The sequence below is a fragment of the Mobula hypostoma genome, chromosome 24, assembly GCF_963921235.1.
Source record: "Mobula hypostoma chromosome 24, sMobHyp1.1, whole genome shotgun sequence".
Lineage (NCBI taxonomy): Eukaryota > Metazoa > Chordata > Chondrichthyes > Myliobatiformes > Myliobatidae > Mobula > Mobula hypostoma.
The window spans coordinates 17647808-17674275 of NC_086120.1; the positions used below are offsets into that span (position 1 = coordinate 17647808).

The 26468-nt window shown below is 40.0% G+C and overlaps 1 protein-coding gene across 1 annotated transcript; it reads right to left on the reverse strand.

Moving 5' to 3' along the window:
* Positions 1-222: 222 nt before the first annotated feature.
* LOC134337196 (protein-lysine 6-oxidase-like) lies at positions 223-26242 on the reverse strand. Its single transcript, XM_063032026.1, has 7 exons — positions 25645-26242; positions 23029-23137; positions 13000-13137; positions 10724-10880; positions 6383-6478; positions 2600-2715; positions 223-1560 (listed from the first exon to the last, which is right to left on the reverse strand). Exons 1-7 carry the CDS (start codon positions 26240-26242, stop codon positions 1554-1556), a joined length of 1221 nt encoding a protein of 406 aa, XP_062888096.1. The 3' UTR covers positions 223-1553.
* Between the last annotated feature and the right edge of the window lie 226 nt (positions 26243-26468).

The window sequence follows — 26468 nt, forward strand, 5'->3', positions numbered from 1 at the left end:
ATAGCAAGTTTGTTTTAGATTTTTAACAATTTCCCATTGTGTTCCCACAAACATCAGAGATACCGTGATTTATTTCAGACAAGTAAGTTCCTTCTGATCTCATATCAAACTTATCTTCATTAAAACTACTTTCTCTGTTCTCTACTCAATGTCCTAGTCATGGGGTCAATAGCATAAAAACAAGGAATGTATGCTTTAATGCACGATGCATTTTAGAATATAGGCTCAAAGAATTCAAATTTCCTTCCAAAAAAAAACTTTATGAGAACTTCTTGAAGGATTGAATGGGTGCAGATTGTCCAACTAGACTAGCTAATAAAGTTTCATTTAAATTGAAATATCAAGCTAAAGGATTAAAGAAAAGGAAAAAAGGAAATTGCCTTTTAAACTCACGAGAGAGAATAGGCCATCAACTTTTTGCTGTTGATGTTTCTATAGCAGGCAATTTCTTTTTTACGAGGTCAAGTTACTAGCTCGACACTCAACCCAGCACGGATGGAAAGCGTGCCTGGGGAGCCAGCTGGGTTCGAACTCAGGAGTCTTCGCTCCAAAGTCTGGCACTGATGCCACTACGCCACCAGCCAGCCTAAAGGATGAAAGATAAAGAGATAAAATTGTGTTATGTCATGAACAACCATGGTTTGAAAACTTGAGGGTGAAGGGGAGGAAATAATTTTAGGAAGTACCAATTTTCATATTAACCACTTCAAGACTGCAAAAGGATGAGGAAATAAAAGTTGAATGTGTACTTGAAAGGAGATTAATAAATAATTGTAAGGATCTGGGACCACTTCAAAAGTAATATTAAATTCTTGCCATAACAAAATTGATATCAAATTTGTGAGAGGAGGATACTCCAAGTATTAGCAAAAATATCTCAATTTGTTAAAAATAACTACCATTTCCAAGACTCTTGAACACTCAAAATACCAAAAAGCCTTTTAATGATTGCCGTATATATTACTGTTCAAACCAAGAGCTCGCTGGTTGGGGAATTGCAGCAAGGGGGCCAGGTTCTATTAACTTGGTGCATTTGATATTCAGCGAACATCGGTCTTCCAATTCCGCAGGATACCTTGAATAGTTATTGGGTGGAAGTGTAATGGAGCAAGCTAAACACATTTACTTTCTTAAAAATGGATAGTTAGATCTTCTTTGACAAGCTTTTGGTTACCAGTCAATATGTCACAAAATTTCAGAACAGGCAAAAAAGAAAAATTTTGGTTAAAGACAAGCTCTCTTCATTTATTAAAGATTGTTGGAGGGAAACTGCAGCAGGAGCTAAAAGACAGACAGAAAGCAAGATAGATCCTGATTCTGGAATCCCAAAATTAGATTAATTCTATGTTTTTAGTTCTAGTTTTTCATAAGACTCCCTGCAGATGTGTAATGAATATTGTAAGTTGACATATATATGTCGTGGTTCTGAAGCAGGAATAAAATTGCTCACTTCCACCATAAAACTGTTAAATACAAACACAAAACTAAAGCAAAAAGCAGGAGATTTCACACACTTCTGACCGACTATAGAGTCCATTCATTGGGTCTCATCCTCAGAATCTGTTAAGAAAAATTTTTTAAATATCATAAATAAATTGGAGTAAGCCAGAAAGAATTTAAGATTGTTATTCATTATCCTGGTATTAATGTCCTCAGTGCTATCAGTACCATTACTGAGAGGCAAAACCTAAACTGCTGCACCACAAAGTTTTAGGACAATGGGTCTAACCCAGCAATTCAGTATTTTAAATTACTTCATTTTGTGCAATTACCAAATCAAAGTACTTTACATTATTGGTTGTTCTATGGAAAATCTAAGCCCTCTTTTCATGGACATCTTTTATTTTTACTGGATTAAGGATTGATGTTCCTTCTGATCAAGTTTGTAGTTTTGTTTTATACATTGCAAATCAAGAAGAAAGGGAACATGACTAGATCCCAGCTCAGGTAGCATCCCATAGCCTTAAAAACATAGGCACAGGGCAAAGGATGCTGAGGTTGGCCTTAATCCACAATTAAATATGATTCCCTAAGAAAATATTATCAGGGAGATGATGGGCTCAATTTTGAATTCAGGGTTAAAGTAGAACACAATTAAGAGCAGCCAGACCTTGGACAAAACAACATGAAATTCCTGAAACATTACAGGGGAAAAGGGGTGGGTTTAAATAAATTGTCAAAATGATGAAAGATTATATATCGAGAATATTATCTCTGGCCAGTGAATTAGTCGTAGGAAGACAAAGACTTAGCAGTTATACAAGAAAATGACATTATTTCACTCAACGATTATTAGGTTATATAATTTATTTTCCCAAACTGTCATTAGAACCATGCCAATTAAAATAATTAAAAAGTAATTGGAAAGTAGAAAGTAAAGAGAATTGGAAAATTACGTTAAAATTTCCATTTAAATTAGTGATACTGTACAAACACAATAGGACAATTTATTTACCACTGACCTGAATTTTATGTGGTTACACTAGTGTTCCCCAAAATGGATCAAATATTTTAAGTGAAAGTTCCATCTGTCATCTGTTAGGCCTTGACATTCAGAGTACAAAACCTTTCACATGCAATTTAACAAGCCACTACAAACCTTGTAATTCTGCAATTTCTGGCTGACACATAGCTCCCAGTATAAAGTATATCACATCTAACCACATTGTTGGTTACATCTGACTCTGGTACCAAGAATCCTGGATTTACTGAAACCTACAAAAGAAATAATGGAAATTATTCAACTGAAATAATTCAACAAAAATATAAGTATGGAACATTCAGCCCCAATTGATTAATTGCTGAATATACTAGCATAACACTAATTGGAAAAATCCCAAGTCAAATTAATTAATTTCAGCTATGTTTAATATGCGGCGTTGTACACAGAACAAGCACATTCATTCAATAAAGATGCTGTACAGGGAACAGGCATATTCATTAAAAGGTAGCCAAAGTTTCCTCGATGCTTGATTATATGAACTCAGCATTTCAATGGTGAACATTATGAGCAATGCTTAAACTTAAGTCAATTTTAATTTGAACAACTGGGCAAATTGGTAATCTGCCAAACAAATAGAAAGAATATTTGGATGAGTTTCTAAACAGAGACCCATCAAATCTCATGGTTAAAATCAACCCTTTGTGTGTGGATCATGAAGTATCTTGTACAAATGTTGGCTAACACCCTTGGAACCCAAGTCTCAACAAAACTTAGCCAACAAGAAAGTGCACCTAACAAAAATCAAATACCCTTGCACCAAAGCAAATCCATGCCTACGAAAGTAGAGAGTAGAACACAGTACTTATGAGAAAAAATGAGGAGGCTTCAAAGCAGAATAAAAATATCAAGATTATTGGTGATTCAACTATTTTTGTCATGTTTCTACAAACAGAGACACATATTTCATGTACTCTTTCTCTCTCTCTAGGAGTCAGGATGACAGAGTAAATTTAAGAAGCAGAATGACAACATGGAATTAGATTTCCAATGCTGCAGAGCCCAGGTCTTAGAATCTGGATGAAGCATGAATTAGGTAAAGATATCAATACAATGCATTGTAGATCCTCAGAACTTCATTGCGGCAGTGAGCTATGGGCACCACCTGTAGCTACAAATTTATTGTTGATTGAAGGGAAGCACCAGCAGAAGAGTTCATCAATGCAGCTGTGAGGAGCACTGCCGTACCTGATGGTTTTGATATTGGTTTATTATTGTCACATGTACCAAGATAGTGGATACTGTACATACAGATCAAATCATTACACAGTGTATTAAACTAGAACCAGGTAAAACAATAACAGAAAGCAGAATAAAATGTAAAAAGCTACCGAAAAAGTGCAGTAGAGGTAAACAACAATGGGCAAGATCATAACAAGGGAGATTGTGAGGTCGAGTCCATCTTATTGTATAAGAAGTCCATTCAAGAGCCTGATAACAGTGGGATAGAATTGCCTTTGAACCTGGTAGCACCTGCTTTCAAGCGTTTGTCTATTACTCCCAATGGGAAAGGAGAGAAGAAAAAATGTCTGGGTGGGACATTTATGACATTCTTTAGTAAGGGATATGAGCAACCTCTAAATAGCCACTTTAGAATCACAACTTTCACAGAATAAGCTGCAGTCTTTCACAGACCATCTTGGCAAGAGCATTAGGACGAACATTTCCATTCACAATGGCTTTAATGCCAATTTCAGATAAGCATTGTAAGAACATCAGAAATAGTTGCAGGAAAAGCCATTTGGTTCCTCATAAACTCCTCTGCCATTCAGTAAGGTCATGGCCGATTTTCTTCCTCAGTGCCACTTGCCTGCACAACCCCTTACCCCTTGATTCTCTTAATATCCAAAATTCTATTGACTTTAGTCTTGAATATATACCCTGCATGCCTAATAGAGCAGTCCAGATGTGGCAGCATAGAAGTGACAGCACTGCACACAAATCCACCGGATTCAATGGTAAGCATTCTCTTTATGAATATAAATCAGGTGCAGGGCCATCTAGGCCTAGGACTGAATAGATATCATCTTATTCTATGCTGAGCTTCAAAGCTTGTTGAAGGCCTGCCATTCCTTTGTTGATGTTAGCTAGGTCAGCAAAAGGGAGTAGGCAGAAATCAAGAAATATTTATACAAAGATAAACATGAGCCAAGGTTCTCACTTCTGATGACTGTCCAATGACTGCAGCTGCAATTATACGTGGATGCGATGTGAGGACAGAATTAGTCTCAAATGGAATTTTATTAGGGAGAAATAACCTGCCAATGTTCACTAGCTGGGCTCACTTTTGATGAACTAACACTTGGGCATGGGGTTGAATGAAAGCCAACATCTGATTTAGAATCCAAACTTTCCAGAGAGTAAAGGAAACTGAAGTAATTTAAAAACAAAGAATTGGCATGCTTTCATCGTCTTGTTAAATTCTTTTTGAATAGGCAGAAATGTGGACAATCAACGTGAAATTCCTCACACCATATGTTCAGGACACAACATCAGCTTGCTAATGCCAATCAAAAGTCTACAGTAAGTTTAACAGGAATTTTCCCCACTTTCTGCATAACTTGCAGTCCTGGAATGGTATATGATTCCATCTTCGCAGTTACAATCCCAAAGAAAATGAATTAGTCAAGATTGTAGGAAATGCTACAAATAGATATGGAGCAACAAGGGGTGGCAAAGGGAGAATAAATTAGCCAATGTGCCATCGCCTCTGTCCTCCTAAATCAGCATTTGTTATAGTCCAAAGAAAAAAACACACTTCTCTAAATCAAAAAAAATCCCCCCCAATACAGACGCATCTCCAACTCAAACTTCCCATTGTTCAAACCAAAGTTAATGACAAGACTATAATTATTTTTTGAGTTTGCTTTTCCAGTTAACAGAACATGCTGTCAGACAGAACAGATTATATATAAAGAATAAATACAGATAAAATGAAATTCAGTAAAATCCATCTTAATTATTAGATGGCTAATCTGTTCATGAAAATTCCTTTCTCCTTCCCCTGACCAATTTTATTTGTTCTAGCTAATAGACCGAAACAAAAACATATACTATATATTAATAATATATTCTAAAGCAGCGTTAAAATTTTGTTTAAATTTACTCTGAATTATTGAAACAGAAATAAAGCATAATTTTAGTCTTTAACATTAAAAAAGCAGGAAAAAAGTAATAGCGTTGAATTATTACAAAGCTCTCCAATGTTACCTTTCATCTCCCTCTTCATCTTATTTACTGCACTTATTGATGTTACTCTGTTTCTCTACCGCTAAAATAACTTCTCTAAATCTGACTTTTTGGACTTGATACATTTTTCTTTATTTTTGTATTTTCCACCTGAGTAAAAGTTAATGAAAGAATGAATCTGTTCATTGTTAATTAAGTTACCCAATTTAACCAACTTGTGTATTAAATTATGATTTTTGAGAAACCAAGTTTGTAAAAATGAAATTAAAAACAGTAAATTATAATTAATAGCCTTAAGCATGGATTTTGAAAGTTGAGAACTTCTAGGAATGACAAAAGACTGAAAGGAAAGTTGTTGAACCATTTTGAGATCCTGGCACTGAACTTGTTACAAATGGTCCAACAAGTCTAGACTTGAACATACTGAAAATGTGGAAAAGAAGCTTGGTTTAGGACAAGGAAACCGGAGCTTTGCATGAGCGTGGGGAGATGTTCAGTCCCACTGACTGTAACTGGATAGATGAAATAAAGAGAGAGGCATAAGATTCTTAAGGAGCAGAAAAGAATGCAAGAGTTGCAGAATGAGAAGTGGCAGCTGGATTAAGCGCATGATCTGTTACAGATAAATTTGTGCTTCTAATCTGTCTTAATGATACTGTCATAGTGATAGAGCCAATTACATGGTTTCATTACCTTCAGTATGTAGTTGCCAGGAGCAACATCTGTAATGTCAATCCACTGACAATCAATATCCGCGTTGTATGTGTCATAACACCCAGGACCTAATCCCTATTAGAAAATATGAACATTTAATCAATGAGTCACGAATAAAGCTCTGGAATTGTAATCACGTTAGTTTTCTTTAAGAAATCATGGCCAAAAGCCTTAGCTCTCAACTTCATCTCTAGCAATTAGTGGTTAGAGGTTTGAGGAGTATGTGGATAAAGAAGGATTTACAAGGATGTTGGAGGGTGTACCTTATGAGAATAGGTTGAGTGTACTTGGCCCTTTCTCCTTGGAGTGACGGAGGATGAGAGGTGACCTGACAGAGGTGTATAAGACAACAAGGGGCATTGACTGTGTGGCTAGCCAGAGGCTTTTTCCCAGGGATGAAATGGCTAACATGAGGGGGCATAGTTTTAAGGTGCTTGGAAATAGGTACCGAGGGGATGTCAGGGATAAGGTTTTCACAGAGAGTGGTGGGTGCTTGGAAATAGGTACCGAGGGGATGTCAGGGATAAGGTTTTCACAGAGAGTGGTGGGTGAGTGCTGGCAGCAGTGGTGGAAGCGGATTCAATAGGGTCTTTTACGAGCCTCTTAGATAGGTACATGGAGCTCAGAAAAATAGAGGGCTATGCACTAGGGAAATTCTAGGCAGTCTCTAGAATAGGTTACATGGTCGACACAATATTGTGGGCTGACGGGCCTGTAATGTGCTCTAAATTTCTATGTCCTATGTTCTAAGAAAGGAGGGAAACCAGACAGCCTGGGCTCCCATGTTCCTGATTACTGTATTATCCAACATGGTTCCCATTTTGAAACTATATGGGTGCCTGCATCTATATGCAAACAATGGGGTTGAGAGGGAAAATAAATCAGCCATGATTGAATGGCAGAGCAGACTCAATGGGCCAAATGGCCTCAATCTGATTATATGTCTTATGTTCTTATATTTTGGGTGAGAATTGAATCAGGTTTGACCTTAATTGCTTCCAAAGTCCACCAATTGTTTCCAAAGCCCAAGTTTATTCATGAAGGATGACCAAATGATGAAATAGTATTAACCTTTCAGCAGTATCGCACATCAAACAGCAACTTCAAGAAATGTGAACTGAAGCAGTTGATTGAGTGAGTGGTAAGGGATTCAGAGAACACTGAATGAGATCATAAATTTATTTACAGGATTATTAGTGAAAAGAGGCTGTCATCCGGGTGCAGGTTAGAAAAGCTTCACTTGGCGTCTGTGACCCATACTTGGAAAATTAATGAAGGTTTCTAATTACCTTCCACATAGCACCAACTTAACCCCTTCTTCACAACAATGTCTCCAACAAGAAAAATACCAGCAATCCAAAAACAATTGATGTAATTCTACAGTGGATAATTATACATAGAGACACAGCTTATTCCGAATGAAGCTGCAATATGCCTAATATTCCACATTTTCCCATTAAACTGCAAGGATTTTCCATTATAAGCACAGAATAATATGGCAGAGGAGGACTTCTTTTTGTGTGTGAGCAGGAGATTTTAGAAATAAACTGCATTCCCTGCCTCTTTAATCTAAGATCTTTTTCCCCCAATAATATATCCAATTCCCTTTTGAAAGTTATTGTACAACCTGCTTCTATCAGCAGTACACGCAGTGCTTTCTGGATCACTACATCACCTCCTCATCTGCCCTCTGGTTCATTTGTCAATGATTTTATTCTTGTAAAGGAGCTGAATGCCACTGTAAATATAAATAAATTTTCTTTGTTACCTAAATCTAATTGGTAAATTGTTTTATCTAGTTTTTATGGTAACATAATGACTGTATTCTGAGTAAGAGGATCTGCACTTTGTCCTCATTGCTCCATCAGTGGACTGGCCATCATTCAAGTGGTCCATAAAGGCTAAGGCAAAGAAAGTGGGGAAAGTGATGCCATTAGGTAACAAGATGTTATTATCACTTCACAAACAAGAGAAAATCTGCAGATGTTGGAAGTCCAAGCAACACACACAAGATGCTGAAGGAACTCAGCAGGCCAGGCTACATCTATGGAAAAGAGTACAGTCGACGTTTCAGGCTAAGACCCTTCAGCAGGACTGGAGAAAAAAAGATGAAGAGTCAGTGTAAAAGGTGAGGGAGGGGAGGAAGAAACACAAGGTGATAGGAGAAAATGGGAGGGGAGGGTGAAGAAAAGAGCTGGGAAGTTGGTTGGTGAAAAAGGTACAGGGTTGGAGAAGGGGGAAACTGATAGGAGAGGACAGAAGGCCATGGAAGAAAGAAAAGGGGGAGGAGCACCAGAGGGAGGTGATGGGCAGTTAAGATGAGAAAAGGAAATGGGAGTGGGGAATGGTGAAAGTGAGGGTGGGGAATTACTGGGAGATTGAGAAATTGATGTTTATGCCAACAGGTTGGAAGCTACCCAGACGGAATATAAAGTGTTGCTCCTCCAACCTGAGCGTAACCTCATCGTGACAGTAGAGGAGGCCATGGACTGTCATGTTGGAATGGGAATGGGAAGTGGAATTAAAATGGGTGGCCACTGGGAGATCCTGTTTTGTCTGGCAGACAGAGCTTAGGTGCTGGGCAACCTGATCCACTTCTGACACCTCCCTCCTCTTTCTCGATATCCATGTCTCTATCTCTGGAGACAGCTTATCTGTTGATGTCAACTATAAACCCACGGACTCTCACAGCTACCTAGACTATACCTCCTCCTATCCTGTTACTTGTAAAAATGCCATCACCTCCTATCAATTCCTCCATCTCTGCTGCACCTACTCTCAGAATTAGGCTTTTCATTCCAGAACTAAGGAGATGTCCTCCTTCTTCAAAGAAAGGGGCTTCCCTTCCTCCACCGTCAACACTGCCCTCAACCACATCTCTTCCATTTCGTGCATATCTACCCTCACCCGATCTTCCTGCCAGCCCACCAGGGATAAGGTTCCTCTTGTCCTCACCTACCACCCTACCAGCCTTTGCGTCCAGCACACAATTCTCCATAACTTCCTACAATCCCAACAGGATACCACCATCAAGCACATCTTCCCCTCTCCCCCATTTTCTGCTTTCCACAGGGATCGCTCCCTATGTGACTCCTTTGTCCATTCATCCCTCCCCACTGATCTCCCTCCTGGCACTTACCCTTGCAAGCAGAACAAGTGCTACACCTGCCCCCACACCTCTTTCCTCCCTACTATTCTGGGCTCCAAACAGTCCTTCCAGGTGAGGCGGCACTTCACCTGTGAGTCTGTTGGGGTCATCTACAGTATCCGGTGCTCCCAGTGTGGCCTCTTGCATATCGGTGAAACCGCTTCACTTAGCACCTAGGCTCCGTCTGCCAGAAAAAGCAGGATCTCCCAATGGCCACCCATTTTAATTCCACTTCCCATTCCCATTCCGACATGTTAGTCCATAGCTTCCTCTACTGTGGTGATGAGGCCACACTCAGATTGAAGGGGTAACATCTTATATTCCATCTGGGTAGCCTCCAAATTGATGGCATGAACATCAATTTCTTGAACTTCCGGTAATGCCCCCCCCCCCCACTTCACCATTCCCGATTCCCATTTCCTCGCTCATCTGATCTCCTTACCAGCCCATCACCTCTCTCAGGTGCTCCTCCCCCTTTTCTTTCTTCTATGGCCTTCTGTCCTCTCCTATTAGATTCCCCCTTCTCCGACCCTGAAAGTGCACAAATCAACTTCCCAGCTCTTTACTTCACCCCCTCAATCACCTTGTGTTTCTTCCTCCCCTCCCCCCACCTTCTTACTCTGACTCCTCATCCTTTTTTTTCCAGTCCTGATGAAGGGTCATCGACTGTACTGTTTTCCACATATGCACACTGGCCTGCTGAAATCCTCCAGCATTTTGTGTATGTTGCTTGTTATTACCACTTGTTATATTTTGTAACTTCAAAACATTGAACTAATTCAAAGGAAGACACGGGAGTATGAAATGTGAGTTGAATTTCGGGTTTACTTGAAGCAAGGTATGCACATATCACATGGTAGCATGATGATGTATACAATTCACATATTTATACATATAACCCCGTAATGATTATTTAAAAAAACAAGAATGCTTAATCAAACTATATATATTATAGTTTGATTAAACTCTATATATAGTTTGATTAAGCATTCTTGTGTATTAAGCATTAGTTACTCAAATATTATGAAATATTAAATACATAACACCACTTGCAGTACATAGAGTCTCAAAAAGCTAGAAGAAGATAATGGTTCTGTAACCAGAAGTCTAATAAGTATCCGATTGTTGGAGTATCAACAAACTAAGTTACTAATGCTACTGCATCATTTTACCTGAGTATGGGCTGTACATGCATATCTCCTTTGAATGCCAGGGTCACACATCGTATCTTCTAGACAGAAGCTAGCTTTGTGTCCTTCAGCTACTTTTCTTTGTGAGATCGCCTCTAACAGGTCATAATGGCTAAACTGATCCATGCTGTGATAATGCCTGAAGTGAAAGAAATTCAATAACAAAAACTTGCCTTCGTGGGCCATCTTTAATATAGAAAACAACGTGAGCTGTTTACAGAAGGGTTAGAACAGTATAGGACAGTGATTTAAACAAAACAGAAAACAAAATGTTATACGGTTACAAAAGATATTAGAGCAGAAGCTTGCTCAAAGATGCATAAAATCCAAGGCCATGTGATGCATAATCTAGTAGAAGTTAGTAATAAAATGACAACTACATGCAGATATACAGTAGGATGGTCAAATGGGATAATGGATGAAACACAAAGTAGGACTGACTTTGTAAAACATGAGTCATGAAGGAGCATACCACTCACTTGATTCTTGTCACAACTAACTACAGAACATTTGCTGTTACCATTAACCTCCTGTAGTTACAACTAACTACAGAATATTTGCTGATACCATTAACCTCCTGAGGAAAAAAAGGTGATTAATATATGCTGATTTTGTTCAAAGTGTGTATAAAAGTTTAATACAATCTCAATCCCTCCTTAAACATTGTTCCAGGACAGAATGGACCAGCATCAGCACCTACCTGAATGTGTATTCCTAAACGTTCCTCAATCTTTGATCAGTCATTGTTCTATCAGTGACGATTCCTATCAATGACAGAGACATTTCCCTACAATTTTGTCACTAGATCATACCTAAAGTTCAAAATGATGGAATTCCATTAATATTTTAACTAATGAAATGCTTTAGTAAAACACTTATTTAATTTAACTTAAACTGTTTGCCCATCATTCACCATGCTAGCAATCTAGTGAAAATTAGTGGTAATAGGATAGTAATGCCTGGCCATTACATTTTGAAGCAGACATAACCATATTTCTGTGCACTTCGAGAATCACAAAATCGAAATCTCCTCAAAGCTTTGCATTTTTCAGAAATCTATGAGAAATCAGGCTTGTCATCTCTCCAGTAGTACCTTGGCTTTGCTGTTCATGTGAATACTAATGCTTTTTCTCAGAGCTCAATGTTTGCCTATTCATAACTCAAGAAAGAACATATTTTTTCTCAAATGTTTAAATTTGGGAATGCCAAAATTCTTGATTGAACACACAATGGAGTCTGCATGGCAACAACAGTATATTTGGTCCCAACGAATAAATTTTGATTGACCCTAGGTGCACTACTTAACTGTAATCACCTGCAGTTACACAGTATTCCATTGTGGATACAGGAAGTAATAAAGAGAATGATCCAAGTGAATATAAGGCAGCGGGTTCTTAAGTAACATGTGGCTCAACAAATATTGACTATCAAATTATCTCCCAAACCAGAATGTCCTGCTCTCCTGCCTATAGAAATACATGAGTAAATAATGAAATGGGAACATTTAGTGATTTCCACAGGAATTTGTGGAAAATATTGAAGCGAAAACTCCAGTAAAATATCACCAATAAGACATAATCAGAATTTTATGTGACCCCATAAAATCCAGCCCATGCAGGACAACTTTAGTGGCATCACTGACAGTACTGCTAAAATGTTCAGCTAGTGAAGACTATCTAAAATGAATCGCTCCATCAATTGAAAAAAATGTCAGCCAGATGTTTTACCATACTATAGAAGTATGAGGTCTTCCTGAAAAGAACAAGTGGCCACATTGTCGAGTGGGATGAAATCCTTATCCGAAGCAGCAGGAGTATTTATGTTTGTAACCAGGACCAGTGAGCACCATTGTTCTGCAAGTTTGTTGCTGAGTATCTGCTGTTAGTCTGTCTGACTGTGGGATTATAGGGAAGCTAGAACCTCATCCTGTTCTTTCTCTGTCCTCTCCTGTTCACAAAAGTGTGAAAAGAGAGACTCCGATGTAGCAAAGCACCAACATTAGAAAATTAGAGATGGTTCTACTGATGTCACTCATCTTTTCATAATGCATAATTTTGCATAATTTTTGACTGAATTGTATAAACAAAATCTTGATTGGTAACAACTCTTAATAAAATAGTACAATAGTAATGGTGGCCCAAAGGACTCAATTTTACCACAAGCCCAATCATCAGTTGAAAAGGCTAAGATCGTCATGTTTAGCTCACACAAGTGATTACTTCCCTGTGTAGGAAATAGCTCACATACAACATACTTACTGGTGACAACTGTGCCATTCCCAGGTATGGCGTGGCCTGTTGGGGAGGAAGTCAGCAGTTCCTTGATTCTTGACCCTTTGGGGGAACCTCAGAAGTACCCTAATGCTGAGGTCATTCACTCTGGGACTGTATGCAGACCTAAAGCAAAAAGACAGACATGCTTTAAGCTTAGAATTATTTCCAAAGAACAACTGTTATTTCAGTATGATAAATTTGAGCCAAGTATTTGAAAATCATCTTGTTCCCCAACATAATTATACATAGCTGAAAAGGCAATAGTTGTTTAAGAACAGAAAATGCAGCCAGATGCAAACATATCCAGATGTAGACATACAGAAAAAAAGCAAAGACAGATTATTGTGGTTTGAGGTCTTACCTTTGCTAATGAAAGTGGATTGTAAATTTAAGCATCAGCATTGAAAGACAAGATATTTCAATTCGCTAATGAGAATCTCAACATCCATGTCAGAAATCAGCAAACATACCTGGGCTTAATGTTTGGAGCAGTAACCCGATGAGTCAAGTCACCTAGTTTGGAAGTTGTTGGGTGCTATTGGAATCTATGGACTGAAATTTATAGTGACCCCCACTGAGAGAAACTAAATTGGTGATTTAAAACTATTCCGGTGGTGAATTCATCAATAAATATTTGTGCTGAAGTACGTAATTTAAGCCATATAAAACCAAAACATTTACACAGTGCCACTCATTGATGGCTGCACAAATTCCATAAAGTGATTTGACTGATAAATTGTCATTATTAGGTAAGAGAAGATATAATAAACTGGTTTATTATTTTCACTTTACAGAGGTACAGTGAAAAATTTTGTTTTGTTCACCATTACAGATCATTTCATCACATCTGTTATTGAAGTAGGAAAGGGAAAACAATGGCAGACTGTAGAATAAACTGTTACAGTTACAGAGAAAGTCATAGAGTCATAGAAAAGTACTGCACTGAAACAAGCCCTTCGGCCCATCTAGTCCATGTCAAGCCATTTAAACTATCTACTCCCATTGCCCTGCACTGGGACCATAGCCCTCCAAAGTGCAAGTGCAGAGAAACAACAAAGCACAAGAACATGAAGAAATAGATTGTGAGGACAGAAGTCCATCCTATCATGCAAGAGGTCTGTTCAAAAGTCATATAACGGTGCATAGAAGTTGTCCTTGAACCTGGTGCGTTCTTTCAGTAATAGGTATCGTCTGCCTAATGGGAGGGGGAGGAGAGAAAAGATCCAGATTAGGGGGTATCTTTGATTATATTGGCTACTTTTTATTTTATTTATTTATTGAGATACAGCACGGAATAGGCCTTTCCAGCCCTTCGAGCCACGCGGCCCAGCATGAAGTGTAGATAGAGCCCATGGGGGGGGAAGCTGGTCTATGTGATGTGCTGAGCTGTGTCTACACCTGCCCGCAGTTTCCTAAAGACTTGGGCAGAACAGTGGCCTGCGAAGCCAGATAGGGTGCTTAATATGGTGCATGTATAAAAATCGGTGCCAGTCAAGCAGGGATTTGTGGAATTTCTTTAGCCTTCTAAGGAAGTCAAAGTCAAACTCAAGTTTGTTGTCATACACAACTACAGTACATGTATGCACAGATATAATGAAAAATTTACTTGCAGCAGTATCACAAGCACATAGAATCATAAAAGCAGCATTCACAATAATATCTTAAATAATACACATTTTTATTTTTAAAAGAACACGAATAAAACAAAATATGAAGTCAATTTGTTAAACTGTCGTGATGAGTGTTTCGGCAGTTGTTCAGGTGCTTGCGCACTTTCTTGGCCTTGGTGTCTACGTGTTTGAACCAGTTCAGACTGCTACTGATGTTTACGCCCAGAAAATTGAAGGTCTCAACCACTTGACCTCAACACCGTTGATGTAAGCAGGGGAAGGAATGGTTTGGCCCTCTAAGGGTACTTCTAAGGTATTATATGTGAAGTAGCCCTTAGCCTGAGAAGATAGCTCCCAACAACCTCAACGACAATTTTACTCTGGTTTTGGCTCTAATAAGTGGCAGCAATATCTCACTTAACTTACAGTGCTGACTAAGCCACACCTCTGACATCAGTCTTGTGAAGTAATGCACCTTATAAGTAGCAGAATGTAGACATGAATCATTGCAATGTGCATATAAAATACTTTAATCTAATTTTTAGTACTAGTATTAAAATGCTGAAACATTGCTAAAGAAATATCATGATCTGAAATGGTAACTTAGCATCTTTCTCTACAAATGCCGCCTGAGCTGCCGGGAATTTCCAATGTTTTTACATGTTTTTAGAAATTTATGGAATGTTGTTCTGCTGCAAACCTATACTGCACAGGGCCTACCAGACTATGTAAAGGAAGTTTCAGTCTGTATCCTGTGCTTCACCTGATGTCCTTGGTGAGATGGAACAGAGAAGAATCCAACTCATACTGTACCTGACCTCGGAGTATTTGCTGCTAACACTAGGTGCATGGTCTGAGAAAATGACCCAAGCCCTTACAAGTTTTACTGAAGTGAGCTTGCAAGCAAAAGCATTTATTTAAAGAAGGGCCTGATGGTTCTTTGAATAGGTACAGAATTAATTTGGTTGAGCTCAAAGCTTATATATTTTTCATGAACCATTCACATGTTACATTCAACTCAATGCCAGCAAGACCAAAGAATTGATTGTAGACTTTGGGAAGGGAAGTTGGGAGAACACACATCAATCCTTATTGAGGGGATCAGCAGTGGAAGGGGCAAACAGTTTCAAGTTCCTGAGTGTCAACATCTCAAAGGATCTATCCTGGCCCAATACATTGATACAATCATGATGAAAGCAGGCCAGTGGCTATACTTAATTAGGATTTTGAGGATATTTGTTATGTCACCAAAGACTCTAGCATATTTCTACAGTTGTACTGTGGAGAGCACTCTGACTGTTTACATCTTTGTCTGGCAGAACAATGCTGCCAGAAACCAACAAATTTCATGATTTATGTCAGTAACAATAAACCTGATTCTGAAAGAAAAATTCTTGTTAATGCAGCAATATCGAGTAATAGCCGTATTTACCTTCCCAATAGTCAACCAAAACTGGCAGAAATTGCAGTTTGGAATGGAATTTTGGCCAGAATATTTTTCAATTGAGATGTTAAGTTGAGTCCCTGTCTGGACTTCAGGTGGATATAAAGACATCAATATATGGAAGAGGAAATTTGTCCTTTGCTGAGGTCAACATTACCACTGAGCTAACACCATAATTATCATAGCTTTCATTGTTTTTTTGTGGTTCCTTGCTGTGTGCAATTTAGTGACTATGTTTCCCAAATCACAACAGTTGATTGGCTTGGAAGTATTTTGAGGAAATCCGGAAAATATAAAAGGTGCCTCAGCAGGAATTTAAAACAGAGCTCAGCAGCTTCAAAGCTGCCTCATCTCTTACCTCCCTATCAATATTGCTGATCTCTCGCACAATGAAGCTTGGTTCATTACATAGCAAAGAAGTGTAACTGTGATACAGGAAGAACTGGTAATTATGTTTCTCATGAGCAAAGATTTTAGGAATGTAGTATACAAGGCACCATAGTTTGTGGCTGACTGCTTGCTGAGTTCTACTTCAATAGCCTTGGATCACGTTGGGCCAAGTCTGACTCATGACAGGAAATATCCAATGGCCAAATCAATTGTAATTTTACTTTTCAAAACCTCACTAAAGGCAGTTAAAGAGGTTGGACATCCAAAATTGAATGCGATAAATGAACAATGATGAGGCAACACTTTTTTAAAAGAAAACATGTCTCATCTCCAGCACTGCAGTTACACAATAAAATGTTCTTCTTTCTATTGCTGCCTTTCCTAAATCACCTTGATATGATACAGGACCAGTCCATGTGTAAACTTAGGTAGGTATTTGTCATGTATTGAACTACGTAGTAAACACACTGACTGTGATCCCACCCCCTCCCCAGCTCTAAACCAGCTCGTTCCTCCCAACACACATCAAAGTTGCTGGCGAACGCAGCAGGCCAGGCAGCATCTCTAGGAAGAGGTACAGTCAGCGTTTCAGGCCGAGACCCTTCGTCAGGACCTCCCAGCCCGCCTGAAATCCCACAAAGAGACTTCCACCAAAGTTTGGAATTGGGCCTTATGCATCCTCATCTCACTTCAGTTATGCTGCTGCCAGCATATTGCTTACTGTCATCTTTATTAAAATGAATAATTGTAAAATATTGGCTGAAATTTGATACTATGTTTGATTCAGTATTTTGTTTGTTGTGGGTTATCAGCATTAAGATGATATTGTGAAATCGTTCAGCCAAAAGGAATGTGTAATTCCTTCGATAATTTCCCTTATTTTAGCACTCCACTATTTGATAAGGAATACAACATTCCTTTAAAGGATGCAAAGGATTCAGGGAAAAAGTAGGGCTGTACAATTTGGTAGCTCCTTCATAGAATATTTATTGTAGAAATTTTAGGCCAAATAGTTTTTTTTTGTTTGAGTTACATAAATTCTCTTCTATTATGATTTCCATTAAATTGCTCTTTAAAGGTTCAGCTCAAATTTAACATTACTGTTGTAATGTTAGCTCTTTTAAGTAGAACCCGTTTCTACCTACCCAAGTCTTCCCGTTTCTACCTCCTACCCAAGATCCACAAACCTGCCTGTCCTGGCCGACCTATTGTCTCAGCTTGCTCCTGCCCCACCGAACTCGTTTCTGCATACCTCGACACGGTTTTACCACCCCTTGTTCAATCCCTTCCGACCTATGTTCGTGACACTTCTCACGCTCTTAAACTTTTCGATGATTTTAAGTTCCCTGGCCCCCACCGCTTTATTTTCACCATGGATGTCCAGTCCTTATATACTTCCATCCCCCATCAGGAAGGTCTCAAAGCTCCACGCTTCTTTTTGGATTCCAGACCTAATCAGTTCCTAATCAGCGGAATTAGTCCTTACTCTTAATAATTTCTCCTTTGGCTCCTCCCACTTCCTCCAAACTAAAGGTGTAGCTATGGGCACCCGTATGGGTCCTAGCTATGCCTGCCTTTTTGTTGGGTTTGTGGAACAATCTATGTTCCGTGCCTATTCTGGTATCTGTCCCCCACTTTTCCTTCGCTATATCGACAACTGCATTGGCGCTGCTTCCTGCACGCATGCAGAATTCGTTGACTTTATTAACTTTGCCTCCAACTTTCACCCTGCCCTCAAGTTTACCTGGTCCATGTCCGACACCTCCTTCCCCTTTCTAGATCTTTCTGTCTCTGTCTCTGGGGACAGCTTATCCACTGATGTCTACTATAAGCCTACTGACTCTCACAGCTATCTGGACTATTCCTCTTCCCACCCTGTCTCTTGCAAAAACCCCATCCCCTTCTCGCAATTCCTCCATCTCTGCTGCATCTGCTCTCAGGATGAGGCTTTTCATTCTAGGACGAAGGAGATGTCTTCCTTTTTAAAAGAAAGGGGCTTCCCTTCCTCCACTATCAACTCTGCTCTTAAACGCATCTCCCCCATTTCACGTACATCTGCTCTCACTCCATCTTCCCGCCACCCCACTAGGAATAGGGTTCCCCTGGTTCTCACTTACCACCCCACCAGCCTACGGGTCTAACATATTATTCTCCGTAACTTCCGCCACCTCCAACGGGATCCCACCACTAAGCACATCTTTCCCTCCCCCCCCTCTCTGCATCCCGCAGGGATCGCTCCTTACACAACTCCCTTGTCCATTCGTCCCCCCCATCCCTCCCCACTGATCTCCCTCCTGGCACTTATCCGTGTAAGCGGAACAAGTGCTACACATGCCCTTACACTTCCTCCCTTACAACCATTAAGGACCCCAAACAGTCCTTCCAGGTGAGGCATCACTTCACCTGTGAGTCGACTGGGGTGATATACTGCGTCCGGTGCTCCCGATGTGGCCTTTTATATATTGGCGAGACCCGTCGCAGACTGGGAGACCGCTTTGCTGAACATCTACGCTCTGTCCGCCAGAGAAAGCAGGATCTCCCAGTGGCCACACATTTTAATTCCACATCCCATTCCCATTCTGACATGTCTATCCACGGCCTCCTCTACTGTAAAGATGAAGCCACATTCAGGTTGGAGGAACAACACCTTATATTCCGTCTGGGTAGCCTCCAACCTGATGGCATGAACATCGACTTCTCTAACTTCCGCTAAGGCCCCACCTCCCCCCCCGTACCCCATCTGTTACTTATTTTTATGCACACATTCTTTCTCTCACTCTCCTTTTTCTCCCTCTGTCCCTCTGAATATACCTCTTGCCCATCCTCTGGGCCCCCCCCTTGTCTTTCTTCCCAGACCTCCTGTACCATGATCCTCTTGTATCCCCTTTTGCCAATCACCTGTCCAGCTCTCGGCTCCATCCCTCCCCCTCCTGTCTTCTCCTATCATTTTGGATCTCCCCCTCCCCCTCCAACTTTCAAATCCCTTACTCACTCTTCCTTCAGTTAGTCCTGACGAAGTGTCTCGGCCTGAAACGTCGACTGCACCTCTTCCTATAGATGCTGCCTGGCCTGCTGCGTTCACCAGCAACTTTGATGTGTGTTGCTTTTAAGTAGAAGTTTGCTTTTTTTTAGTCCAAAGCAGAAAATTCTGAATTGCAAACTGAAATAATTCCTTGGAATCTAAAGAGGACCAGGAGAAAACATGGCATGATGAAAAACATACAATTCATAAAATTTATTTCTTTCATATGTGAGACTTGGACCAGTTAGTATAAAGCAATCCAAATGTTCTGAAGTACGAATTAGCAAGCAGTCTTAAACAGCCAGCCATGCAACGTGAAGTCTTCTAAATTACATTCCTAAAATCTTTGCTCAGAAGAAACATTTTACTAACTACTCCTGTATCACCTGCCCTTACAATTTGTTCAGCTGCTTGAAGAGAGAGACGGCAGAGTGTGAGGTATCAGTAACTGTAAATAGTTGAGGAGAAATGAACCTACTATAGCTGTTCTGATACTATTGCAATTTGTTTTAAAGCCCAGAAGAAAGCACTCTTTATAATTTCCCCAGGCACCTCTGAAATGCTTGAAATGTCTATTGCTGTAATATCGGAAAATATCACTAAACTGCACACAGCACGGACCTGCAAACAACAATGAGATTTATGATGATTAATTTACTTCAGTCATGCCATTTGAATAATAACTGGCAACATGGGCACAAGAAGAACATCCTGACTCTAAACTTCATCTCTATATCCGCCAGAAGGAGTCTCAATTTAATGTGTGATGAGGGTGGGTCGGGGGGAGGAGGGGAGGTGAAGTAGTGAGAGTGATCAGATTCAGCTGTGGTTCCCTGCACAAGTTGAATAGCTAATCAATACTCACCAACTAGGTCTGCACATATTCAAGACAAGGACTGGACCTGTACTACATCAAAGTTTAGAAAACCACAGCACAAGAAAGGAAACAATGTTTCATCACAAAACATCACTTCTAGAGATCACTGCATGTTTTCTTAAAAAGATCATTACTTCATCACAGCTCATGGACCTCACTTTGTTGTCTTTTCAAGCTTGATGACCAACATCTTTAATTGCCTTGAAAAAGGTTTGGAAAAGGAAACTTAGATTTGATTTGGCTGTGAGGCATGTAGCTGCTATCAATCCTAGTACACAATACTCAGCCGTGTTGGCCAGTGCCAAAGCAAAATACCAGCTATGCACACTTCATGCCAATCATAACTGCCAATTCTCAATGCAATAGCTGCCACATAGCCAGACAGATGTTCCTTTTGTAGTTGCCATGCCAGCCAGCAATTTTTTTTCCTCTTTATTTTGTCCCTTACTGGGCCATATTCCTTTCATTTCTGGACCTCCTCCAAACCTTCTTTCAATCTGTTCAATGCATCATGACTGTTTGTTCAGTCTTTCCCCTATCCATGCGCAGGAGAAGGAAGTAAAGACAAGCAGAGAAAGTGAGGGAAGACGTTATTAGAATTTATTTTCTTCAACAACACATTGATCAATGTAATAAAAATCAAGAAGGAAGAAAATTCTGTCACAGGATATACAAGTACATATATTTTTAGATTATTCATATAATCGTGTTTAATGTTTATTTAAAAATTGCAATATTCCATTAATAATGTCCATGGTAGACTTTGCTTTTCTGCATTGGACAAACAGATGGAAGCAGGTGGGTAGTGAGAGGTGAGGTACAACAGGTTATCAGCCCACTATCATCTGTTTTATGCTAGATATAGCTCAAAAGATTCACCATTTATACTGTATTTATTTTTATTTTCGTATTAATGCCATAACATATATAGGATGAAGGAAAAAGACTACTCAACCAAGAGAAATTTCCCTGTTTAGTCCTTCATTTTAGACAGTTGTTTTTCAAGTTTTCCCTGTATTTGATTTACATTGTAGCAACAGAGCAACACCTGCCCAGTTAGAGTTTTCTGCACTCTAATAAGCATTCTAATATATCTGAATAAATTGTTTTAAACTTAGTAAATTAAGTGCATTTTTGAAAGAAGAATGTGTTATAGCAAATTACATGAAGGCAAACAATTTATGGGTGGTTGTGTCAGGGCGCTGAAGCAGGGACCCAACCGCAGACCAAGTACTGTGTGCACTGTGATATTTACTGAGTAACAAATCCAGAGGGGCAATAAAGTCAGCTTCAAAGTTCAGGCGGAGATCAAAATATCCAGAGAAATCCAAAAACCAGAATCAGGAAGCAGGCAGAGTCAATATTCAGACAGACCGAGTACAGACACAAATGCCAGAAAGACTCAGGAAAACTCCCAGGCACAATGTGACAACAAACAGCTGAAAACACAGGACTGAAATACACTGAGCAATAAACAGAGAGGCAGATGATAGGTGGAGCACAATGAGACAGAAGTGGCAGCAAAACAGGTAATAATGAGAAACAGGTGAGAGACGGAGTACTCAGTAATATAGGGGCGGGGTAGAGCAGGATGGGGACAGGAGTGCATGGGGCACAAAAACAAACAAGAGCACATGGCAATACAAAACCACAGACTGACGGCTAGGGGAAAAACACACAGAAAGACAAAGTTCAAATGGAGGTTCAGACAGGTTGAGAGGATGGGGAGAGAATTGAGGAAATGGAGACCTGTGTAGAGCCACAAGTTCCAAGAGATTTCTGCAGTGTTAGTAACCATTGGTTGACCAAAGAGATTTTCCTCAACTAAATGTCTAAAATACAACAATTACAATCAACTCTGACAACAATGTTTAATCAACTTCCTACTCTCAAACTAGATACAAAATATTTAATCCAAGGACCTTTGAATAATTACAAGGTTCAACCCAACTTGAAACTGTCTATAGATGAAAGACAGTACTGAAATTATATAAATAAAATCTAAAACCCAAGCTCCCCTAATTCACTATAAGGTTTATTGCATATTTTTTAAACCTGTGGCTTGAACATCACACTGGTCCTTCACAACGGTGATGAAAAATTATGGGAAGAAATTACATCGGCTCCAGCATTTGAACATTCAAGTAACAAAAATATGCTTTAAAGAGGAGAAACCAAAATGAATATATATAATAGGCTACACAATACCATAAGTCTTATGGTTTAAGTTATTTTATTTTATTTTGGAGATGCAGCATAGAACAGGCACTTCTGGCCCTAACAGCCTACACCATCTAGCAGACCATCTACTTAACCTTAGCCTAATCACAGGGCAATTTTCATTCACCAATAACCTACAATTGGTATATCTTTGGACTGTGGGAAGAAACCAGAGCACCCAGAGGAAACCCATTTGCTCAGGGGAAGAACGAAACAACTTTTTTACAGAGGACGCTGGAGTTTTACTCTGAATTCTGACACTCCAAGCTGTAATAGCATCACACTAACGGCTACACTACCGTGGCATATGCAGATAAAATGTCTGCATTCTGTATCTCAACAGATCACAAGCACTCCCTAAGGGATCTGAATAAGATTTATATCTGTGATGTCTGATCATTATTGTGACCACAAGATCCAATAGTTCATTACCATAATTGGTACGTAATACCTTGAGAGGCAATTTTCTTCAGCTGCACACTTCAGTGCATACATATGCACCCTTTGGATATATATAGAAGCTTGAATGTAATAGGGATCAGGAACTAAGTCAGGAAGCCCTGGAAAAGAAGTAGAAACATTTTTTGTAATTATTTTAATCAATTGTATTTTGATATCACCAGCTGCCAGATACATCATCACTGGCATCACCGTGAGGTTTTAGTGTGTCCATCAAGCCACCAAAGGATTTTGCCAATATCTGATGTGAACTCTTCAATTAAGTTCTTTAACAAAAATACACAACTCTTGTGTCCCGGTGTGCAAACAGTTAATTCTGGGGTGTTATGATCCAAACTTGTGTATGGATTCAAGCCCAATAAGGAGAATGAGAGAGAAGATCTTATGACTCAACTAATGGTTTTCATAAAGTCTCACACCTTAGCATATCTTAACAGTTTCCTGGGCATTTATTGTAAGTCAATGAGATATGTAGAACAATAAATAGCTGACTCAGAATCATGTAATTTTGTTGTCTGGTAAGCCAAGTACAAATTACTTCTTTGGTGGCGTAGTGACATCAGCATCGGACTTCGGGGCGAAAGGGTTCAAATCTAGCTGGCTGCCCTGCACGCTTTCCATCCGTGCTGGGTTATGAGCTGGTGATCTCTTTGGAAATTCACCGGCAGAAGGCAATGGCAAACCACTGCTGCAACTTGCCTCGTACACGGTTCCCCACTGCGTCAGAGAGGCGTGGAGGGAAATCGTCCGCTAACCGGAGAAACTCCGGATGCAACGTACCTTTCCTTTCCTTGCTCCAACATAGCAAATACCATTCTGACATGAGGATATTGTAAGGGGTGAGCTTGAAGGGTTCTTCTAAACTCCTTCCGTAACACACAAAACAATCAGGTTATCAGCTCATTCACTTCGTTGTTTTGTGAGATCAGTTTAATTTATCTGATCAACTGGATATGGAATCCTTCATTCTGTATGGTATGACTCACTCAGACTGCTGTTGCATTCAATGTGCTAGGAAAGTCAGTGCGGAGCCAAATGTCCTCAGTAATAACCTGATTTCATGAATGAAAGAGAATGTGTTATTCTTAAGTAATTGGAGAACTTGGTAAAACCTAAATGCACACATGATTACATAAGTAATGAGATATTAATGAAAATGAAATTTTTAATTTTATATCTAAGTTGAATGTATCTATCACTAGCCCAGTGCATTTTAGACAGAAACTAACCAATTATGCATAATGAAGCCCTTACTGTGTACAAGCCAATAAGTGATTAGCATATAGGACAGAGTAGCCCAGCAATGCCATTCTGTTAATTCTGTTCTTGATGCTTTAAGGAGATTGTGATATGTATTTCTTTTTCACCAATGATACCGGTATAGCATATTCTCCTCCCTCAAAGCTCCCTTCCTTGTCCTATTTCTCTCTACAACAGAGAGACTTCATGCTGAAGCTACAGGTTTACATCAGCTGTGAGACTGCATCTTAAACGTGGCAACATTCAAAGCCAAGGCAGAAACATTCCGTCAGTCATTATGCAGCATAACTTCAGTGGATGAAGTTGAACAGTGATGGAAAACAGAACTCCTCCATCTGATTTATTTTGTGATTTTTGTTTGGCCTACAATTCATGGGTCCAATTGTTGCCCTCCTACAAGCAACATCAAGCCTGGGGGTTGAAATTGGGGCCATCTCCAACTATGTGACCTGGTTTCATACCAAAGATCATTTGTCCCACAACCACAAGGTAATCCAGAAAGCATCATCAAGCAGCTATAGCATGCTTTTGTGTTTATTGAAGGAAAGAATTCAAACCTGATGACAGAGGGAGATGAACCTGTGCCAGAATTATGTGAATTCTGACTACTGGAACAATAATCATAGTGAGATGTTACGAGAACAGTCAGTTCCGTGTTATGTATATTACACGCAAACCAGACAACCTTCCTGACACCAATAATCTGAGTCATATCACTAAACAGTTCGCTCTCAGCATAGAACTCTGTAGTATCACTGTCCACTGCTCTTGCAAATTGGCCACTATCCTGTAACATTCACTTTATTCACCTCTTCACGTATACTACCCGACCGACTGAATATTTCTAGTCTTTATTAAACTGTACCGCCCACTATGAAACAGTTCGATTCCCACTCCACTACTGAATCAAGATGCAAGTCGGCATTGTATAAATTGTGCCAAGAAAGAGAATAATCCCCATTCTGGAGAGGAGGGGTTGGGATGCTTCTCATAGTGGGCGAGGTGCAAAACTAGCGGTGATGGATCCGCTATCAACATATGTCAATCAATTCTCACTCCATTAAAGTCCATGAAACCCGGTGTGGCTTCGGGGTGTGAGCCCTGGGCAAATTATTAGAGGACACTAGGGGACGGAGTTTTACTTCGGCAGGACAGAGCGACTGCAAAAAAAAAAATCCTCTTCATTGCGAATCTTTGATTTTTGATTTCTGATTTTTGATATTTGATTTAAATATTTGATTTAATTTTGATATTTGATTTAATATTTGATTTCCTCCATTTGCTCAAAGTGCAATGAACACCCCTTCCCCATTCCCATCCTCACCGCACATCGACAGGAGGAACTCACCGTTCTGGAAGTATCTGGTCCCATAGCCCATCCTCCTCCGGTTCCCAGGCCGGGAAGACCGTGAAGACGAAGAATGGAAATTGTAAAACACGCTGTTAGCGTTTTCGAAGGGATTCCGCGGATCGTCTGACTGTATTTCGGACGACCTGCCGGCACTTGCCGTCCGTATCCCCGGTGAGACGAGGCTGTAGCCGGTCCGGGGACTTTGTCCAACCCAAGGGATTCCTTGCGTTAAATTGACAGCCCGGGATCCCTGAAAGTGGCGGGATGTAGCCGTCCTCCCCGGGCGCTGTGGATACCGCCGCGGCTCCGGAACGATCCCTGGTGGGACGGCGTTGACAGGGTAGCGAGCGGGAACCCGGCTGCTTCTCTGCGGGCTCTCGACATTGCTGCTCAGGTAGATGCTCTGCTGCCCCGCTCCTCTGAGGCGGGTGGACGGTCGGTAAGCCGGACCGCTGTTCAATAAGCTGTACACATGCCCGTTATTCTCCCACTGAATTATCTGTCTCCACAGCCCATTCGGATCCACTTGTCCCTCCACACAACTCCTTTCACTGATCAAAATCCAACAGCAACAAACTGCAAGGATATTTCTCATTGTGCTTCACCCAAGTAGAAAAACAAAGTCTGAATCAAAAATAATTGTGATATTTCAGTCGGGACGCTGATCTCGCTACCACCTGCACTTCACAGTGGAAGAGGGCAGTCAGTTTAACTAAATGTTCCTGTATCTTACTTCAAGTTTGCTCGGGCTGAAGGGCTCTGATGTTTAACCCTTTGAACACGAGCCTACATTAGCAACGACCGCCCCGGTGTAAAATGAG